This window comes from Uloborus diversus, chromosome 3 (genome assembly GCF_026930045.1).
Source record: "Uloborus diversus isolate 005 chromosome 3, Udiv.v.3.1, whole genome shotgun sequence".
Lineage (NCBI taxonomy): Eukaryota > Metazoa > Arthropoda > Arachnida > Araneae > Uloboridae > Uloborus > Uloborus diversus.
In genome coordinates, this window is record NC_072733.1 from 90,210,091 (window position 1) to 90,232,512 (window position 22,422).

The 22,422-nt window shown below is 34.5% G+C and overlaps 1 protein-coding gene across 1 annotated transcript in view; it reads right to left on the reverse strand.

The window, feature by feature from the left end:
* LOC129218603 (uncharacterized) overlaps positions 1-19,603 on the reverse strand; it is a 272,334-nt gene extending 252,731 nt beyond the window's left edge. The window contains exon 1 of the mRNA XM_054852923.1: positions 19,325-19,603. Within this exon, the coding sequence (XP_054708898.1) occupies positions 19,325-19,455 (131 nt within the window). The 5' untranslated portion in view covers positions 19,456-19,603. The remainder of the gene's footprint in view (positions 1-19,324) is intronic.
* Between the last annotated feature and the right edge of the window lie 2,819 nt (positions 19,604-22,422).

Consider the following 22,422-nt stretch of genomic DNA (forward strand, 5'->3'; position numbering starts at 1 on the left):
TGTCTTACCTTGAAATCCACGTAAACATAACCAAATCCATTGTTCAACCTGATAAAAAACATTCCATTTGTCAACAAAACATTAAAAACATAAAAACATATCCAGAAATCAGTCCATAGACATACCGAGTCGCCTGTTTCGCACGAGTAAAAAATTCATCCACCCCGGTGATTCATAAAAAATGGTTTGTCACGGTTGTATCATACATTTACACAGTTAAACAGTTTCAAAAGAAGCGAAATGCTCATCGAAGGCTATACTTAAGCAAATGTTTTCAACTAAATTTTTAGGGAAGTTATTATTAAAAAGTAAGTTTTTGAGTACTGAAATTTCTTGCTTTACTCAAAAAAGCAAGAAATTTAACTTTTTTGTTTAACTGTGTAAATGTATGATACAACCGTGACAAACCATTTTTTATGAATCACCGGGGTGGATGAATTTTTTACACGTGCGAAACAGGCGACTCGGTATGTCTATGGACTGATTTCTGGATATGTTTTTATGTTTTTAATGTTTTGTTGACAAATGGAATGTTTTTTATCAGGTTGAACAATGGATTTGGTTATGTTTACGTGGATTTCAAGGTAAGACAATTTTGTTATAGGCAGGTACTGTCCCGTGGAAGGCTAATTATCGGAACTTGTTTTTCTAATTAGTCGAGGCGAAACCCCCTGCTTTTAGTTTTAGGTTTGAGCTCTAGTTTATTGTTTTTAGTTTAGCTAGTGGTGCGTTTGCCCATTGTTACTCTATATTACATGTACTGGAGCTTAAACATTCTCTTCTAGTTCATAGTTAAAATTTTGGTCTTTTGACCATAATAAATGAATCCTCCACGGCTGATGAGCTCTGGATTCACTCTTTATCTTTTCCTACTTAATAGCTGTTTGCATTTTTCCTTTTTATCATCATTTGTTATTTATAATTTGTTTAATATTTGTAATTCTGTTTCCTTAATTTTATATATATATATATATATATATATATATATATATATATATATATATATATATATATATATATAACTGTTCTTTAGTGTAAAATTTATCAAAGTTAAAGCAACATGGGATTTTTGACGAAGTTTTTCCGTTACAAGGGAGTTGATATCTGGATTGAAACTTCTAGTCTCAAAGTCCCTCAAGTGCCTCAATTTAGTGGTTAGTCATGTCAGTTCAACAAAGGAAGAGCAGTTTTAACTTGAAGCTAATACTAGTTTCTTTAGCATTTTTCTTTAAAGGAGTTTCTGATTCATTAGATTTCATTTTCAATTATAAGGGAAATCTCTTAAGAAATATGAAAAATGTAAATCCTTAAGCTCCTTATTGGGTATGAGAGCTCGAGTGAGAGTGATAGTACATCTAATAAGTGAATTTTCGCAAAAAATGGAAATTAACCCCTTCCCGCTCGCTCCCGTGAAAATACTGTGTTCGGGTTTCGACCTCCATTTTTCACACTCGTGATATTGCCGTGCTGGGGTGTGCAATATTAACGCGACGAAACTATTAAAACAAATTCATTTATTTTGCATGGAATACATTTTATTTCTCTCTTTATTCACTAGATAGCAACACCAGTCCATTTCAAATGTAATTACAGATTTTAAATGTACAGTCGGACCTCCATATATCGAAGTAGCAAATTGCCGGAAAAAAAATCGATATGTAGAAATTTTGATACATAGAAATGATCTTATATTATCCTAAAAACCTCCTAACACATTAAAATTAAAGCTAATTTTCGTGTATGAAAGCTAATTTCTAATTTATACGAGCATTGGATTAAATAAAAGTTAATAATTAAAAAATAACAGAAGTTACATTTTTGCGCCTTTATACATCTTCATTCCTCGGCAATTCAACTTGATCCGCAACATCAGGGGATCTCGTTTCGACAATGTGATTGAGAGAAAATTAAAAAATCAACCTACTTAACCCGAGATTGCTCGAGCGACCAAAACGAACGGTAGTGCTCGCGCAGGGCATCTCATACCCGAGAAGGTTTGTTAGTATTTTCGAGTTCAATTTTTTTTCAAAATGGTTGAAAATGCAAATAAGAGAAAGGAGTATAATTATAAAATACTTTCTTAAAAGACTTGAATTCAATTTCTATATTTTTTTGCAAATGCATGCCATAGGGTCCATGCAAATGTTTTTGTCACATTTTTCACACACAAATTTGGTTTTTGTCTTTTATATTGGGGCTTTCAGTACAGTTTTTGTACGTTGACTTTGCTTTTTTAGTAGGGGATGCAATGTCTTCACTAGATCCTAGTTTCAATTTTAAGTCTCTTGGAAGCATTGCGTATGCTTTAGTTCAGAACTGTAGCAGAAATACTCGTGCAAGGTATGATACACCCGCAGAAGTCAATTCCAAAGAAACTAATTTTATAATGTCCCCACTGTTTCTACCCCTTCAAGGTTATGACCTATGGGTCAGCTACTCAAGGAATTGTCCACTTCCGAAAAAAAGGTGGGGAGAAATTTGATTGAAAGCAAAGAGGAGGGTATGTCATACCCTGCGCGAGCAATCTCATTCTGTATAGCAATCTCATTATTGTGTCATCAAGGTTTATTTGGTTTTATAAATGGTACCGAAAAAGGTTTGGATGACAAAGCTGATGACAAATCTTTTTTAGAGTTTAATAAACGAAACCAAAGGGCAATATCTACAATTGCATTGGGCACTGAATTAGAACAGCAAACATTAGTTATCGGGATAAAAGACCCTAAGGACATTTGGGAAACATTGAAAAATGTGTATGAGCCGACTTCAAGGGCAAGAATAGCTACCCTCAGAACAGAATTTTTGCAGATTAAATACCAACCACCTGAATCGATGGCAGTCTACCTCGGAAGACTAAAGCAAGCAAAAGATAGATTAGAATCAGCTGGGAAAATAGTTGATGAAGCAGAATACGATAATCAGATGTTGATGCTGCTTCCTTCAGAATATGGGATGGTTGTTCAGCAACTATATCAACTCAGCGATGCAGATTTTAAATCAGATACAGTGCGCAAAATATTGTTGTCTGAATACGACAGATTAAAATGCGAATGTCATACTCAAAATAATCCTAATGTCATGGTAGCTAAAGGTTTAAGAACCTCAGATGAAAGTGTTAGGCCTAAATATCGACACAAACCACAATCACTTGACAGGAAGAAGATTCCAAAATGTTTTAAATGTGGCAAAATGGGTCATATTTCCCCAAATTGTTATTCTCGGAAAAATGTCGACTTGGTCAATAAGAATTTTCCCCCCAAATTGGACTTTTTTTATACTAGCATTCAAGTTAACACATGTGATGCAGAGACTGGGAGCAATATAAAATTTGTCATAGATTCGGGAGTGTCCCACCTCTTTATCTCTGACAAGTCGCTTTTAGAAAATTTTACACCTTTAAGAATGACAGTGGGTTCTGTTAGTGAAAAAGTGGAAGTATATGGTTACGGCACAATTAGGTTAACCTTTACCTGTTATGGGGAGAAAAAGAATTTAACATTGAAGAAAGTGTTTTGGGAACCATCCCTCAAAAGAAACTTAATATCTGGATGTCAGATAGACTTACACAAATATTGCATAGTTGCCAACCTTCGAAGGAAAAAAAACAGGAGATTTTACTAGAGGTATATAGGTGATTCACCATCGACACATCCTCGCTACAGAATTAATAAATTATGCTTTTAAATAACATAAATACTAAATTTAAAGTGAAATGGGGATTTTTCGCAGATGTAAGCATATTGGTAGTAGCAAGAAAAATATACTGCAAAGGAAAAACTAAATAATAAGGAGTGAATTTGCTTAAAGTTTGGTACATTCTCCAGTCTCTACCAGAAAAGTAGCTACAAAAATTTAATTACTAAAATCAAAAAAAGAAAGGAACTATATATATAATGAAAATACAATATAAACTAAGTAGGTATAGGGTAGCACACACATGTTAAAATAACTTCAAACATTAAAAATAATTGAAATAATTTCAAGATGCAAAAAGATTGAAATTTGCTGCAATTTTCGGCAAAGCACGTGCTTTGTTGAACATGCAATGTGGAAAGCTTCTAAAAAATTAATTTTTACTAAATGAGCTATTAATTGGAAAAATTCTTATTCCCCGACATTGGTAGACTAGAAAAGGGCGCCATCTATTAAGAAGAAAGTGAAACTTTTTGATGATAGACTGAAAAAACTGCAAAAACGGGATAAAATCGTAAAAAACGGGAAATCCAGAGATGGAAGCAAAAAACGGGAGTCTCCCGTTAAAAACAGTAGAGTTGGCAAGTATGATATTGGATAAAAATCAGGAAGGGTAAATACGAAGTTTACACTCCAGAAAATAAAATACTTGCTGTGGCTTACCTTAAGAATAACTTATATGTTTTAAACGCCAGTGTTTGTTCAAGAGATGTTTCTACTGGTATGAATGCTGTAGTGGCTGAAAATAGTAATCTACAAAATAGTAATAATATTATGACATGGCACAAGCGATTCGGACATCAAAATTTTAACTCTTTGAAACTCAGGAAGAAACAGGAGTTAGTATATGGTCTCGATAATTTAGAAGGTAATGCTGAACAATGTGATACTTGTATTCGAGCTAGTTTTCCTGTAATTAAAGATAGAGCTTCGAGGGATGTATTAGAATTGCTTCATATGGATCTTTGGAGTAGTAACTCAGATTCTTCTTTTGGTGGAGCTAATTATTTATTGACGATTATAGATGATTATTCCAGATATGCATTTGTTTTCCGTTAAAGAAGAAATCGGACTGTTTTGAAAGTTTCAAATCATTTAAAATTAAAGTTGAGAATTTTCATAACAAGAAAATAAAGGCAATTAGAACAGACAATGGAATGGAGTTTTGCTCGACACGGTTTCAAGAATTTTTGAATGGTATGGGGATTGCTATGGAGAGAACAAACGTTTATTCTCCGGAAATGAACGGAATTGCAGGAAGACTGAATCGCACTATGGCTGAAGGAATTAGATCATTGATGTTTGAAGCTGAATTACCAAAAGGTCTTTGGGCAGAGTTAGCTGTCACATTTATTTACTTAAAGAATAGATTTTCTCATAGCGGTATTAATAATGAAATACCTTATTCCATATGGTTTGGAAGAAAATGTTCCGTTCATCACTTAAAGGTTATTGGATGTTTAGCTTATGTTTATGTTGAGAAGCATAACAGAGATAAATTAGAAGAAAAAGCCAAGAGGGGTGTCTTAGTTGGATATACTCAAAACACGAAAGGATATCGCATCTGGTTTTCCAAAGAAAGAACTGTAAAAGAGACTAAACATGTGCGATTCAATGAATTTGTAAATGGATACAAGGAAAATCAAGTTCAAAATATACCTCACAAAAATTTTGTTAAGGTACCACTACTAGAGGAAGATGGTATTGACGAAACCAGGATGGTAAAGGAAGATGAAACTCCTACTCGATGTGGTGAAATCAACTGGACTCGTGAACTTTCCCAACATCAGTCAGGGAAAACAGCAGGAAAATGGGATGTATATTATTATCCTCCAGGAAGTAGAAATCCTCGTCTACGAAGCCTTGCTGATGTAAAAAAGTATTGCAGGAAAGAAAATATAATTTTTGAACCTTATGTATTTAATTTCAAGCATGAAGAAAATGAAACTTCAGAAGATTATGGAACCTTCATCCTTTGAAGAAGCTGTTTCAGTTCCAGAAGCCAAGGAATGGAGAAAGGCCATGAATGAAGAGATTGAGACTCTAAAGCAAAGATGTGTTTTCCATTGTGAAATGACCATCTAATAAGAAAGTACTTGGGTGCCGCTGGGTCTATAAGTTGAAAAAAGATGCCATGGGTCAAATACAGAGATTCCGTGCCAGGCTGGTTGCGCAGTGTTATATATAGACTTTTGGCATTGATTATTTTCAGACTTTTTCGCCAGTTGTTAGTTATGTACTAATTATTTTATTTATGGTAATACTAGTTGTATGTAAAAGTTGGGTACATAGACACGTTGATATAAAATGTGCATATTTGTATGCAAATCTCAAAGAAGAGATATTTATGGAAATTCCTCAGTGTTTTGATGATCCTAAAATTAATAGGGAAACTGATGTAATGAGATTAAAAAAAGCTCTTTATGGTTTACACCAAGCTGGGAGAGAATGGTTCAACGAATTAGATAAATCTTTAACCGAAATGAGTTTTAATAAAATTTTGAGATGTAATTTTATATATACTTACAATAAAAGTACTATTATGTTAGTATATGTAGATGATTTAGTAATTTTTTCTAAAACAAACAAAGATATGGAACAAGTTCTAAATTTAATTGAATCAAAATTTGATATAAAAGATTTGGGTCTTTTAAGGAAAGTACTTGGTTTAGAATTTGAATTTGTAAATAATAGGTGGTATTTACACCAAAGGAGTTACATTGATAAATTAAAACAAGAGTTTAATTTTATTAATTTTGTTAAATGTAATTTGCCTATGCCGCAAGGTATTGTTATGAAGGCAGACTCTAATGAATCCTCAGTAGAAGGAGAGTTTCCTTATAGAAATTTAGTTGGTTCATTATTGTTTTTAGCAAGTAGATCAAGACCAGATATCTTATTTGCAATTAATTTTTTGTCTCAATTTAATTCAAACCCTACATTGGTACATTGGAAACTGTTATGTCAGGTTTTTAATCATGTTGTTTCAACTAAAGATTTAAGCATAAATTTAAATCCTAAAGGTGTAGAAAGGTTTCTACTCTGATTTGAAACAGATAAGTAACTTTGAATTTTTATAACAGGGTTAACTTGAATGATTTTTTCTGCGGCTAAAAAGACTAGGAATGATCATCAACAGACAAAAGGGATAACTTGAAACTGATTTTACAAAGTTACTGGTAACAACTAAGATTTGTAATAAACTTGAGGGAATTTAAGAACTCCAGAACGAAACAACGACTTATCTACACACCTCTCAACCCCAGATTCCTTATGAGTTTCGTAGCAACCTTTATTGGACATAATTTTCTCCCCTAACCTTTATTTTTCATGAGACAAACAGTCTAGAATGGAAAAAAAATGTACGAATGTTTCGAAAAAAAATTCGATACATAGAGATTTTTTCGATATATAGAAACAATTTTTCTATGTAATGAACATAGAAATTTGCTGGGATTTCGATAAAATTTTGATATAAGGAAGTTCGATATATGGAGGTTCGACTGTAATTGCAAAGATGAAGAAAGGAAATTTGGTACTAACTTATCGGATTGTGACGTTTGCCTCTGTGTCTCAAGCTTTGAATTTGACCACACAAAAAAAATTTACTTATCTTTACTTATATTACACAAAAGATTAATAAAATTCTTTTTTAATGTTTAAAAGACTTATTTCTTAAATTTCCGCTGCTTGCTTGGGCTTGCTTGTTGACTTTATATAAAATTTCAAATTTTTTTTAAATTTCAATCTAAAAAACATTGAAAATGAAAAATTGAATGCACATGTTGTTCATACACTTATTTTTATATTATTTTCTTAAATAAAAAAAGGCATTTTTATGACCGTTTTCTTGAAAATTATCCGATTGTTAAGGGGTTAAGGCCCCAAGATTTCTCTTAATGGTTCAGATTCTCAACCAGTATCCACGGCCCAGTATGGGCCGTGGCCCATGGGTTGGGAACCGCTGTATCAGAGAATGAGATGATGTTCAGAGACTTTCGGGAATTTCTTGACATTTATGTCCTAAAACAAGATTTTGGCGATCAATAATGATGCCATTAGTGGTGGGGTCAAGGGGATTTTTTTAACATATTGTTCAGAGGAAAATCGTTTTTTTTTCTCTTTCAGGAAAAAAGTTTGGCAACATTTTTCTACTGTGCAATTTTTGCTTGGGCATGCGGTTTGGAGGGGAGGGGGGGGAATCCCCCTCTCCCTATAGTTAGGTCACTGACAAGATGTTATATTATTAATAATTATCGACGCCCGGTTGCAGAAACTGCGAGACGTGCGTCTCAGATTTTTCAGCAGCCTGCAGATAATTTTACCAAAGAACAAAAAGAAAGCAAGAAAAAATAAATAAAGAAAATTTAAAAAAAAAAAAAGAAATACTACTTAGCAAAGATTGTTTGGAGATTGCTTTTTGACCAAAAAGGTGATGGATGCTCCAGCATTTCAGCTAAAAACATAGTCGCCATATTTAGTCACTCACAACATCGAAGTTACATAAGCTGCTTAAGTGCGAAAGTTTTCAAAAACAAAGCAGAAGTAGATGTTTTATTTAACTGTAATGAAAATAACTAAAAATGTGCAGCAAATATTTTTTTTTTTTTTTTTTGCTTTGTTTTGTTTTTCATTGTTTTAGTAATTTTTTTAGGAATTGAAAAATCTTATATTTAAAATTTCACCTTCTCCTCATTGCTTGGCAGGGGTACTCACCTGGGGGGAGGGGTCATGGAGCAAACTGTGCCATTGAAATTTTTAGGGGGGTTGTTTTGAGGGATATTTTCCTCATTTTTGGGGGCTCTTGCTTTCAGGGGGTGTTCTCCACAACATTGAGGGGTATGCCCTTGGCCTTAGGGGGGAGTGAGCACCCCTGTGCTTTGGACGCAAAAGCGCTAAAAACTTTTCAACTAAAGTGTAGTCTGGTGAGGATTTTTCCTTCAAAATTATTTTTTGCAACAAATTCAGAAATTTATATCTTAATATTTGGCGTAGTCAGTCGCCATGTTTGGTGGTACGCAAGACTCTTGGCCTACGTTTTCATATATATATATACCTGTTCTTTAGTGTAAAATTTATCAAAGTTAAAGCAACATGTGATTTTTGACGAAGTTTTTCCGTTACAAGGGAGTTGATATCTGGATTGAAACTTCTAGTCTCAAAGTCCCTCAAGTGCCTCAATTCAGTGGCTAGTCATGTCAGTTCAACAAAGGAAGAGCAGTTTTAAACGGACCTTTCACAAAATCTCGATCAACCAAAACGGACCATTCACAAAATTCTGATAAACAAGATCGGATCTTTCACAAATTGTTTATTGAAAGAGCAAATGTGAAAGCAAAATAACGCATATTTCTGTGTATAAACCGATAATTTTTGGAACCTTTTCTGAAGTCAAATTAGAGGGATCAGCTTATACAAAATCGCCTAATTTTGCAAAAGAAAAAATAAATAAAAAACGGCACTCCTGCGATGCTCCTGCAAACGATAAATAATTGCTACTGCCAAATAAATATAATGCTTGTTGTTTGTTTTATCACAGCTAACTAGCAGCGGTGTTGTTGTAAGCTTTTCTGAAAAGGCGTTGGTAAGCACTTTTCTCCCCGCTCATGATTTAATAAACAATAATAATATATGCCTGCGAAATGAACTTAAAACTGCAAAGGTATAGTAAGGGTGGGGGAAAAATATGGATCGCTTCAGATAGGGTTACCAACTTCAAAATTATCACCACTTAGAGTCTGGCGTTGAACCTTTATAATGAATTGATTAGAAAAAATTCTCATCACTTTACCAGCTTGTCAATATTTGCGTTTTTAAGGTGCGGTGCGATGTTGAACTGTTATTTTGGGAGAAAATTATATGAATTTTGATTTTTCGATGCTAACAAGGATGATTAACAACTTTAAATAAACTCTTTTAATTACCGTTTTTTTTTTTTTTCTTTAGATGTCTACCCTTTGAAAAACGCAATCTTTTAACATCCGATATGAGAATTATATTTTGTTCTTTTTTCAAACTAACTTCGCTTTATTAGGATGCAAATAAATGAAAAGTCTTTTTACTTTTGTTAGAACTCTCATTTCATGTTTTTAAAGCAATATTCCAATATCTTTTATAAGGATAGATATAGAGGGTTTATTTTTTATTTTTTTTATTTTTTGCTTCAACTGTGTCCACAGATATTAATGAAATGTTTATGATAGGACTCTAAACTGCAATTTTAAAATAATTTTATCAAAAATATTTCTTTTACAAGCCGTTTTTATACTTTTGATGCCTTCACTTTAAGAATTGCGATCTCTTTGCATCTGCTATGGGATTCCAATTTTTCGAATTTTTGATGTTTATTACGCTTTGTCAAGAGGTAAACAATTAAAATATCTTTTTATTTTTGTAAAAGTCACGGAATTTATAAGTTTTAAACGAAATTCTGTGCTTTTTAAGAGTGTCTTGGGTCAAAAAGTTAAAAATGCTGACCCTTGACTGAATTTTATTTTATTTATTTATTTATTTTTGTTACAAATATTTTAAATACTGTACAGAAATGTTTCTAGTATAATTTAACATAATGTAGAATGGTAGATAAATGTTGATACTTAAGAGAGCGATGCCCCCCCCCCCTCACTAAATGTCCAGAACGATATAAAAAACACTCCAGAATGATATTCTCGACATAGAAGAGGAAAACACTTAACTTTAAGTTTAATTGATGCAGTTTGTGCCATCTCTAAATTCTAAAATTTCGTTTTAGCAATTTTTTTTTTTTTTTTTTGCGAAATAATTTGATTTTTCACAAAATTAATTCTTTTTTCACAAAATTATTTTAATTTTTCACAAAAAACGGACCTTGTGAAAAATCCTGGACAGACCCCTGCTCAACCAGTATCCACGGCCCAGTATGGGCCGTGGCCCATGGGTTGGGAACCGCTGTATCAGAGAATGAGATGATGTTCAGAGACTTTCGGGAATTTCTTGACATTTATGTCCTAAAACAAGATTTTGGCGATCAATAACGATGCCATTAGTGGTGGGGTCAAGGGGATTTTTTTAACATATTGTTCAGAGGAAAATTGTTTTTTTTTCTCTTTCAGGAAAAAAGTTCGGCGACATTTTTCTACTGTGCAATTTTTGTTTGGGCATGTGGTTTGGAGGGGAGGGGGGGGGGAATCCCCCTCTCCCTATAGTTAGGTCACTGACAAGATGTTATATTATTAATAATTATCGACGCCCGGTTGCAGAAACTGCGAGACGTGCGTCTCAGATTTTTCAGCAGCCTGCAGATAATTTTACCAAAGAACAAAAAGAAAGCAAGAAAAAATAAATAAAGAAATTTAAAAAAAAAAAAGAAATACTACTTAGCAAAGATTGTTTGGAGATTGCTTTTTGACCAAAAAGGCGATGGATGCTCCAGCATTTCAGCTAAAAACATAGTCGCCATATTTAGTCACTCACAACATCGAAGTTACATAAGCTGCTTAAGTGCGAAAGTTTTCAAAAACAAAGCAGAAGTAGATGTTTTATTTAACTGAAAACTAATGAAAATAACTAAAATTGTGCAGCAAATCATTTTTTTTTTATTTTTTTTATTTTTTTGCTTTGTTTTGTTTTTCATTGTTTTAGTAATTTTTTTAAGAAATGAAAAATCTTATATTTAAAATTTCACCTTCTCTTCATTGCTTGGCAGGGGTACCCACCTGGGGGGAGGGGTCATGGAGCAAACTGTGCCATTGAAATTTTTAGGGGGGTTGTTTTGAGGGATATTTTCCTCATTTTTGGGGGCTCTTGCTTTCAGGGGGTGTTCTCCACAACATTGAGGGGTATGCCCTTGGCCTTAGGGGGGAGTGAGCACCCCTGTGCTTTGGACGCAAAAGCGCTAAAAACTTTTCAACTAAAGTGTAGTCTGGTGAGGATTTTTCCTTCAAAATTATTTTTTGCAACAAATTCAGAAATTTATATCTTAATATTTGGCGTAGTCGGTCGCCATGTTTGGTGGTACGCAAGACTCTTTGCCTACGTTTTCATATATATATATAACTGTTCTTTAGTGTAAAATTTATCAAAGTTAAAGCAACATGGGATTTTTGACGAAGTTTTTCCGTTACAAGGGAGTTGATATCTGGATTGAAACTTCTAGTCTCAAACTCCCTCAAGTGCCTCAATTCAGTGGCTAGTCATGTCAGTTCAACAAAGGAAGAGCAGTTTTAACTTGAAGCTAATACTAGTTTCTTTAGCATTTTTCTTTAAAGGAGTTTCTGATTCATTAGATTTCATTTTCAATTATAGGGGAAATCTCTTAAGAAATATGAAAAATGTAAATCCTTAAGCTCCTTATTGGGTGTGAGAGCTCGAGTGAGAATGATAGTACATCTAAATAAGTGAATTTTCGCAAAAAATGGAAATTAACCCCTTCCCGCTCGCTCCCGTGAAAATACTGTGTTCGGGTTTCGACCTCCATTTTTCACACTCGTGATATTGCCGTGCTGGGGTGTGCAATATTAACGCGACGAAACTATTAAAACAAATTCATTTATTTTGCATGGAATACATTTTATTTCTCTCTTTATACACTAGATAGCAACACCAGTCCATTTCAAATGTAATTAGATTTTAAATGTACAGTCGGATCTCCATATATCGAAGTAGCAAATTGCCGGAAAAAAATTCGATATATAGAAATTTTGATACATAGAAATGATCTTATATTATCCTAAAAACCTCCGAACACATTAAAATTAAAGCTAATTTTCGTGTATGAAAGCTAATTTCTAATTTATACGAGCATCGGATTAAATAAAAGTTAATAATTAAAAAATAACAGAAGTTACATTTTTGCGCCTTTATACATCTTCATTCCTCGGCAATTCAACTTGATCCGCAACATCAGGGGATCTCGTTTCGACAATGTGATTGAGAGAAAATTAAAAAATCAACCTACTTAACCCGAGATTGCTCGAGCGACCAAAACGAACGGTAGTGCTCGCGCAGGGCATCTCATACCCGAGAAGGTTTGTTAGTATTTTCGAGTTCAATTTTTTTTCAAAATGGTTGAAAATGCAAATAAGAGAAAGGAGTATAATTATAAAATACTTTCTTAAAAGACTTGAATTCAATTTCTATATTTTTTTGCAAATGCATGCCATAGGGTCCATGCAAATGTTTTTGTCACATTTTTCACACAAATTTGGTTTTTGTCTTTTATATTGGGGCTTTCAGTACAGTTTCTGTACGTTGACTTTGCTTTTTTAGTAGGGGATGCAATGTCTTTACTAGATCCTAGTTTCAATTTTAAGTCTCTTGGCAATCAGCAGAAACAAATTCAGAAATTTATATCTTAATATTTGGCGTAGTCGGTCGCCATGTTTAGTGGTACGCAAGACTCTTTGCCTACGTTTTCATAAACAGAAATGGATGTTTATTGCAATGCGAACTGTTGAAAATTATTCAAAATGTGCCATTTTTTTCGGATAATTCTTAATTATATTGTCGTGAACAATGCAAAATTTTATCTTTAAGATATTATCTTGTCTTCATTGTTTTATTGTTTAATTTGCTAAAAACTGACTATTTCATCTTAATTCCAGTTTTTTTAAGGATTTTGAATCTATTACTACTTTTATGTAACAAATTCAAAAATCTATAATCATGAATTTTTGGCATAGGCTCCATTTTTGGTCATTCGCAAGAAGTAAATAGACGAGACTATTTCTTGCTTAAGTTTCCAAAAACGGAATTTGATATTTTCCTCAATACAAACTATTGAAAATAACATAAAAATGTACAAAAAGTCATGGTTTTTTTTTTTTTTTTTTTTTTTTTTTGCCACTGGTTCTAGTGGCCACTGGACCGTTAGAAAATTTCCGAGTTTTGACTTTTTCAAGGGGACTTGTGTAACTAATAATAATGCTGCAGATTATTTTCAACTGTCCTAAAATAGTGTCGCAGACTAGCTAGAAAGTTTCTGCTACTGGGTATCGACATAATCGTCAGAAATGTGGGGAAAAATTCCGAGGTGGGGAAGAAAAGAGTCTAATCGGATTTCAGGTATTGACAGACGAAAAAATAGCAAAAATTCTGATAAAATTTGGCATAATGTAGTCACTTAAGTGATAGAAAATCTTTAAGGTCATGTAGAATAAAAAAATAAGGAGTTAGTAAGGAGATAATAGTAAAATTCAGGAATATTAAGGATTTTCTTTTATTTTTTTCTTGACTTATACAGCGAAATCCAGTTACAATGAACTTCAAGGGACCGCAAATTTTGTTTGTTGTAACGAGAATTTCGTTGTAATGGAATTAAAATAATACAATGGCAATTATGTAGGGACTGAAAATGTATTTCATTGAAACGGAAATTTCGTTTTATTGGTATTCGTTGTAACGGAATTTCACTGTATTCTTTTTTTTTAAAGCAGGAGTTTATAAGGAGTTTGTAAGGAAGTATGAACACATTCCAGTCAAGCGTGATATCCCGTTTGTATTAAGAGATCGCAGCACCTTGCGCCTTCTGCAAGTCTGTTATCTGTTTAGGCAAGCGTGACCTCAAATTGTGATTACTAAATTAATATTAAATAATTACTATTAATTGTGATTATTATAGTTTAAATTGAAAAAGTGATAAAAAATGATTTATTAATACTAGTGTTCACATTTTTTGCAAAAAGGGGCAGGGTAAATTTCTCAGAGAGGGCATTTTTCCATTTAAAAAGGGGCACTTTTGGGAAGTAAAAAGGCACTCGGGGATGACCCAGTAGGAGGTCAACACAAGGGGTGCCCCCCCCCCCTCCAAGAGCAAGGATGCACCCCCCTCCAAAATCACGAAGACACCCCCCCCCCCCCCTCGGCCAAAAAAGAAGAACATGAGCTTCTAAAAATTCCCGATTCAGCAAATTTGTTGACAATAATGCAACATACTTTTTTTTTTCTTTTTAAAAAACACTTAATGACCCCCTATTAGATCTAGGTATGAGTGCATGGTTGTATTTTATAACTGGGTCAAATTTAAGTTGAGTAAATTGTGAATTTCTTCTTCCTAAACAATCAGGTTTGGAGTGATCCTGAAGACACTTTTGTGACATATTAAACCATGATACTACTATGTGTATTACAGTCATGAAATTAAAAGGAAGAAACTCACAGGAATATACTCATAATTTTCAAATTTAGATTAAAATTATATATCTACTGATCTGGTTTAATCAAATTGTCTTGGAAATTATTGATAGCTGAATCCCTTATGCATCACATCAATAGGAACATGACTTAAGTTTTATGAAAGTTGTTTTTATAGATGTGGTACAACCATCAATAATTCATTTTTATAATACTAAGTAACTCTCAAGATGTAAGTAGAGATTGTTACATTTTCTTTAAAAGGACATTCTGGGCAATTCTATGGTGCCGGACGTAAAAAATGAAGAAAAATTTCTCAGTTTTAATTCTATTTACCAATTATAAACTGTTCCAAAATAAACAAATTTATTTACAAGATACTTACTACATCCCACTGAATAAAAAAATCATGTTAGTTTATCAAAATAGATCCCTAAAGTATAAATTAAAAAAAAATTAGAAAATATATTCGTAGAAAAATATTTTCGTATTTTAGTTCAATATGCATAGTATTCTGAAATATAAATTTTTTTCACAGTGAATGCTTTTCCTAAGAGATTTTTAAGTGAGCCTTAAATTTTTTAAGACAGCTGTTTCAAAAACATTTTGGGGGTATCTCCAACAAGTTTTGTAGCTGTCTGGGAAAAGCTTTCATCGACAACTACATAATCTGTCTGCAAAATTTGTGCGTAGTTCAACAACTCTTTGGGTCAATACCTTTCAGAAAAACTAGCTTCCATAAATGTATCACGAAAATTGCCTCCCGTCTCTGTATTGTTGTATCGCAACCACCCCCCCTTCCCCACCACCATTTTTGAGACTGGCGACATCCAATTCTTTCTCTTTGGGCCAATGACTTTCAGAAAAACTTAAACTCCCATAATTACATCACAAAAATTGCCCCCCCTTCCTCCCTGCATAATTGTATCACAAAAATCCCCCCACGCCCTCCTGCACCATTTTTTAAGACTGGGAACATCCAAATTCTTTCTCCTTGGGCCAATACCTTTCAGAAAAACTAACTCCCATAATTGTATAACAAAAATCGCTCCTCTCCCATTATTGTATTACAAAAATTTCCCCCACTCCCCCTGGATCACTTTTGAGACTGGCAACTTCCGAATTCTTTCTCTTTGGGCCAATACCATCTAGAAAAACTAATTCTCATAATTGTATCACAAAATCGCCTCCACTCCTCCCTGCATATTTGTATCCCAAAAATCCTCCTCCCCCTCCCCCCCCGCCTTATTTTCGATACTAACAATTCCCCAAATTCTTCCACTTTGAGCCAATAACCTTTCAGGAAAACTAACTCGCATAATTGTATCAGAAAAAAAAGTCTGTATTCAGCTTAATTTAAAAAAAAAAAAAAAAACCGGGAACGGTTGGACTTAACACCTTCCCCTACGCTCATCAAAGATCGTCGCAATTAGCATTTCGATTATTGTTCGGGAGACTGCCTCCGTAGCCCAAAAATAGTGTTTTATTAAGACTAAAACCCCATCACCCGATTCCAAGAAGATGACGTCATGCGTACACTCCGTTGCCGATGAACTTCGGCGTGCGCGTAAAGATAGCAGAAAAATAAAAAAGAGAGAGAGAGAAAAAAAAAAAAAAAGATAGTCACATCTCACATGTGATTAAGAAATAGGGAAAAGATCGAAAATACACGAAATTTTCAAATACAGTCGGATCCCGCTACAACGCGATCCGACTTACGCGAAATGGCTATAACGCGAGTTTTTCATGAGTAATGAATTTTTTAGTGCGGAGTGGACACAAATTATTCGCTTGCAACATGAAATTTTTCGGAAAAGAGCGGTGGACAGTTAGAATGGGCTTCGTTGATACTAAATATTGGTTTTGTGAATGGACTTTCATCCCTTTAGCATCACCGAAAGCGGAAGTTCACCCACTGTATTAGTCTAACAACGCTTTGCTTTAGTTTATACAAATAACCGCTCCGATTTTTAACTTTTTTTTTTTCATTTTACATATGAACGTTGATAAAATACATTCTGCATAAACCTTCTTCATTTTTTAAATTATAAAGATATTTACTATATATATACTGTTAAGTGCTATAATAATGCTGTAGTGTACATACTGTAAGTACCCCATACTGCTTTATTTTAAGTTTCTCTCCCCCATTAATCATTGATTTTGTGCAGAATTTTATGTCAAATAATAACGCTTTTTCTAAAATACAAAAAAAGTCGGTTCTTTGTAAAAGATACTGCAATATATAATTAATAAATGGTTTGAAACAATATGAGGGGTGTTACAAACGTCTGAAACAATTGGGTATGCTTATAAGAAATTACTAAACATACCTTGTTCCACAACGCGAAATTCCGACTTACGCGAGGTGTCTTGGAACGCATCCCTCGCGTAAGTCGGGACTCGATTGTAGAGATATAAAGAGACTAATTTTTAAAAATAGCGATAGTATAAAGAGCTTCCCCGTGGCTTACAGCGCTGTGCTAGAATTATGCATGTGTAATTAAAAATGAAAGTGAAATAAAGCAGCGTAAATAAATAAATCAAATGGTTATAGAACGGGGGGGGGTGCTGAAACTTACATTTTCAGGAGAGGGTGGGATTTCTAATTTAACCGAATGAAATTTCTTGAACGATGCACTTATACCATACTTACATTATATTTAATTAGAAGAAAATCATCCAAAAAAAAAAAGGAAAAGAGAAATCATAATGTTACGATTCAGATTTGATGAATACGGACCTTTTGGGGAGGTTTTGGCGATCTCCCATCACTGATTCACGCCCTTTATTCACGACATGAATGATATTACGATATAAATGCGAATGGTTGTAAATATTTCATTTGATAAATATTTTCCTGAAAACGATTGTGGGGAAAGAAACAATGCAATATTATAAAGCAATAAATAATGAAAAAAAAAATCGCGCGATGTACCCTTTTAATGAGAAGTATAAAATACACACTTATTAAGTCAGTTTTACTTTTGTTAAACATATGAATTCCTCAACAGTATTATTTTTCGGTCGATCTGCACTTCTTGCGCAAACTAGTTCCTTTTTCTATTTTACTTTTTAAATCGTAAGTTCATTTATGAAACATTTTTTTTCCCTTTCTTTATTTTATTTTGTAGAATGATAATTTCAGGTATGTTAAGGAGGAAATATTGTAATTCAATTTCTACTTTATAACAGCACGTGGATGCTCCGATTTTCGACACTAATTGAAGCGATGCCGATACTAAGATAGTATTAAAAATTAATGTAAAAATAAAATTCTTGCACTTTGAACATATCTACTATTTTCTTACATAATGCTCCTTCCTTTGTTCTTGCATCTTCCCGTTTGCGATTCATAGAAGGCATGGCGGAAAAAAATTAGAATAGCGTTCTCAGAAAAACGTAGGCAGAGATCAGACCGCAAATTCGCACGTGCTTTGTCCAGTTCACCGCATGGAATAAAAAAAAAAAAGGGTGCAAGATGTGAGGTGCTGGGTTGGTCAGTTCCCGCCCCTCCCCCTCCCTCCTTCCATGAACGTTCGATGGGGAGCGAAAGCGCTGACGTCATGATTTTGAATCTTCCTTTCAAACTTCGTTTCCTCCTTCCTCCCCTTCAGATATCGTAAATATAAATTGTTTGTACACCAGTAAAAGGGCAGGGCGCATGATTAAAATTCTACTGCAGGGGCAGGGCGCGTTTCTTCGGGTCTAAAGAGGGCAGGGCGCATCAGCTCTTTAAAGAAAAGGGGCAGGGCGCCGCGCCCTTTGAAAAACGCATAACGGGAACGCTAATTAATACCTACAATGTTGTAATTTGAATCAGCTTGGGTGGTTTTATTGTTCATGCTTAATTGTATCGAAGGTACCCCCCCCCCCCGAAATGTTCAATGAAAAGAATGAAGTAAGTAGAAAGGAATAAAGTAGAGTAAAAAAAAAAGAAATAAAAAATATTGAATATTTTGTTTCAATCTAATAAAGATTATTACTGAAGAAAATGCGTTTTTTTTTTTTTTTTTTTTTTTTGCAAAAGGGATGATATCCAGTTTTATACCAAAAAGGGACATATCAAAAATAAAATTGGTAATTTAGGCCTGGTAAAATTGAAGAAAAATTACTTCATTTATACCAAAAGTCACTTTTTATTCTAAAAACGTTATGTGGAATTCGAAATTCTAACAGTTAATGTTTTAGTGTGTAAAACGTTTTTTTCGTTTCACCAAAAAAGTATAAAACTGGATATAATCCGTTTTGAAAATAAACTCCTTAATTCTTCTTCCTTGAAGCATGTGAATCGATCAACTTCATAATATTTCGATTGATTGAAAATGTAGAAGAAAAGTGGAGGGGCAAAGCCCATTTGCTCCAAGAGTAAGGCCTACTCGCACTTGCCGCCTGTGTAAATATATCTATTTCATGAATAAATCTCAAGATTTCAAAACAAAATCCCAAGATCTTATAAGAAAACCAAATCTCGGGGTGAAACCCAAGCTTTGGCAGCAATGATTAATACACATCTACTTACGGATCTCGATCCCATACTTTCAGATGCCCGTCTTTAGAACCAGACACAAAGGAATCATCCGACATCGGCCAAGGTATGACACAAGTTACACAAACATCATGAGCGGACACCGACGACATCGCAGATTCCATCAGAAATCGTTAATTCTCTGAGTATACTCTGCCTTACATACAAAAGAAAAAGGACATGGTAAAATGACACAGTTTGGCTTTGGCAAATCACTATAAAGCACGACCGTGTTCAACTCAGAATAAAATAACGTAAGGATAGAGATACGATACAAACAATCCCATCGACAAGCGTCTAGGGCAGGGTTGCCAGATTTTTGAAGCAGAAAAATACTACACCTCCTCTGAAAAAATACTACAAAATACTACATTTGGCGCTATCTACAATACATTTTATAAAACTACTGTATTACCAAATACATATATGTATATGAATCTTAACACTGATAGATAGATATATTTATTTGTTTCATTTTTCCTGTTCCACTACATTTTTACTTGTTTTACCGCTTTTTTTCTTCAAATTGGCAATATTTCTGCTTTGTTTTTAAATATTTAAACTTTGTAATTTGAAATAAAAAAAAAATCACATATAAACCATATTTTAGCGAAATACTACAAAAAATACTACGCCCCTAATTTGGGGCGAAAAAATACTACCGTAGTATCAAAAATACTACGTCTGGCAACCCTGGTCTAGGGGCAGGACAAATCCTAAGGTTAAAAACTTAGCCGTTTATCAACTTCACTAGGTAGGGAAAATCTACGGATCACTTTCCTCTGTAGGGGGAAAGGGAATATTTGTTTCACACTTGTGTCTTGCCGCTGCACAGAAAAAGAAAATCGCGGCGATGTGCGTGTGCAGATGTTTTCGTTTCTCTCTGTCATCCGGTCTAGGAGGAAGATTGGGCGCCTACTATTGGGCGCCGGGAACTTTGGGCGCCGAGCATTTTGGGCGCCGGGAACTTTGGGCGCCGAGCATTTTGGGCGCTGGGAACTTTGGACGCCGAGCACTTTGGGCGCCGGGAACTTTGGGCGCCGAGCATAATTTGCCCAGTATTCCCGGGGCCTAAAATGCTCGGCGCCCAATGTTTCCGGCGTCCAAAATGCTCTGCGCCCAATGTTCCGGGCGGCGAATTTTGAAACGCTCTCAATGCTTACGTTACGGTAGCTACCGGTTAGTTAACCACGTGACAGCTAATGATCACGTGATCCAATCAACTGCTTAGAATGGTAACCGGTGATCATAGAACGCTGGGGTTAGTAACCGGTTGACCGGTGAGGTTCGTCGAACGCAAGGAATGCTTGCGTTCGCCGAGCTCAACTGGTAGCTACCGGTTAATCGATCACGTGCTTCATATTAATACGGTAACCGGTTGATGATAGAACGCAGCGGTTAGCAACCGGTTACTCAGTGGTCGACCGGTTAGGATCGCCGAACAAAACCGATTACAGTACATTGGCAAAATGAGAAATAAAAACGAGCGCGTTCTATTAAAACAGCATGGTAACCTGGATACATTAAAGCAACCCCGAGTAAAATGTAAACAGAGCCGCCCCTTTAAATTGTGAGGTAGAAATTGCAATGCGAAATATTGCTGTTTAAAATTTTAGTTCGTTTTAATTTCACGATTTACTGTTTTTTATGTTGTGAAATATTTCCGTTTTCGTAGGGTTTCTTCTGAATCTTAATTTACGTCTGTATTCTTGTTATGTTTGGAAAATTCTGCTTGCTGTAAACATTCGCAATAAACTCACATTGAAAGAGACGCAGAACAGATTTTAACATGGTAGATAATACATGCTGTTTCAAAATGAGTTTCTTTGACTGCTGATTTTTTTTTTATATTCTTGAGAATGGTAACTGAAATACAATCTGAGTGCGCTTCTCTTATGTTGTTGATGTTTTAATTTATTGGTTTTCTCTGAACAATATGTTGAAGATTTTGGTTATTTCGAAAGAATATAATTCTTTTCATTTAATTTAATTTCAAATTCATCTGTCTCTGTTTTTAGTTTTATAAAAAAAAATAAAAAGGAGAAAGGATGGGTGGGAAGATGTTGAGTCACTGCTCCTATGCTCTGTGGGGCTCGTGAGAATTTGAGCGACCAGTGTCAGCCTTTGCACACTCCCCCCCCCCCCCCCATTTCCTAGAAAAAATTAAAATGACACGTTTGGCTACCACCAACTACTCGCAATCAGTAGTCATTGGCTCCAGGAACTGTAAGCTTTTCCATTTCGATTGTTTTATGATCCGAGCTTGTGTCACTTCTTAACTGTACTAAATCATTATAGTCTAATAGGTGTGAGTTCATTTGTATGCTAATGATAATAATATATTCAGAGCTCTAAAAAAAAATTTTTTTTTTTTTTTTGGCCTTGTTAATTTTGCCTGAATGAACTGATAATTGATAACAATTTGCAGATTGCACCAAAATCTTAATTATATTAAAATGTTCCCTATCAAAGAAGTTTACAGCAAATATTGTATAATTGACTTTGAATTCATAACACCTGTGATAGTTAAGTTAGAGGGGGGGAGCCAAAGTGAGTGCCCTTGGCTAGTGCATTCTTGCACCCTTTGAACTTGTTCGTTTCCGTTTTTTTTCCCTTACATTCATGGCATGCGAAAAATCCGGAAAACTTGCAGAAGGGGTTGCTAATTGTATTGTAATTAACTCTGAATTTGGAGCACTTCAGAAGTGATTGGTAGTTGGGGGAAAGGGTTCCAAACATAACAACAATACAGACGTAAATTAAGATTCAGAAGAAACCCTACGAAAACGGAAATATTTCACTACATAAAAAACAGTAAATCGTGAAATTAAAACGAACTAAAACTTTAAACAGCAATATTTCGCATTGCAATTTCTACTTCACAATTTAAAGGGGCGGCTCTGTTTACATTTTACTCGGGGTTGCTTTAATGTATCCAGGTCACCATGCTGTTTAACTCTTTAAGACCGAGGCCGGCCGTATACGGCTTTGTAGCTTAGATCCGAGTCCGCCCCTATCCGGCCGAGTTCTGCGAATTCAGGGGTGGTGGGTAGAAGAAGACACCCTACTGCGAGACCTCCTCGAAGAAGACC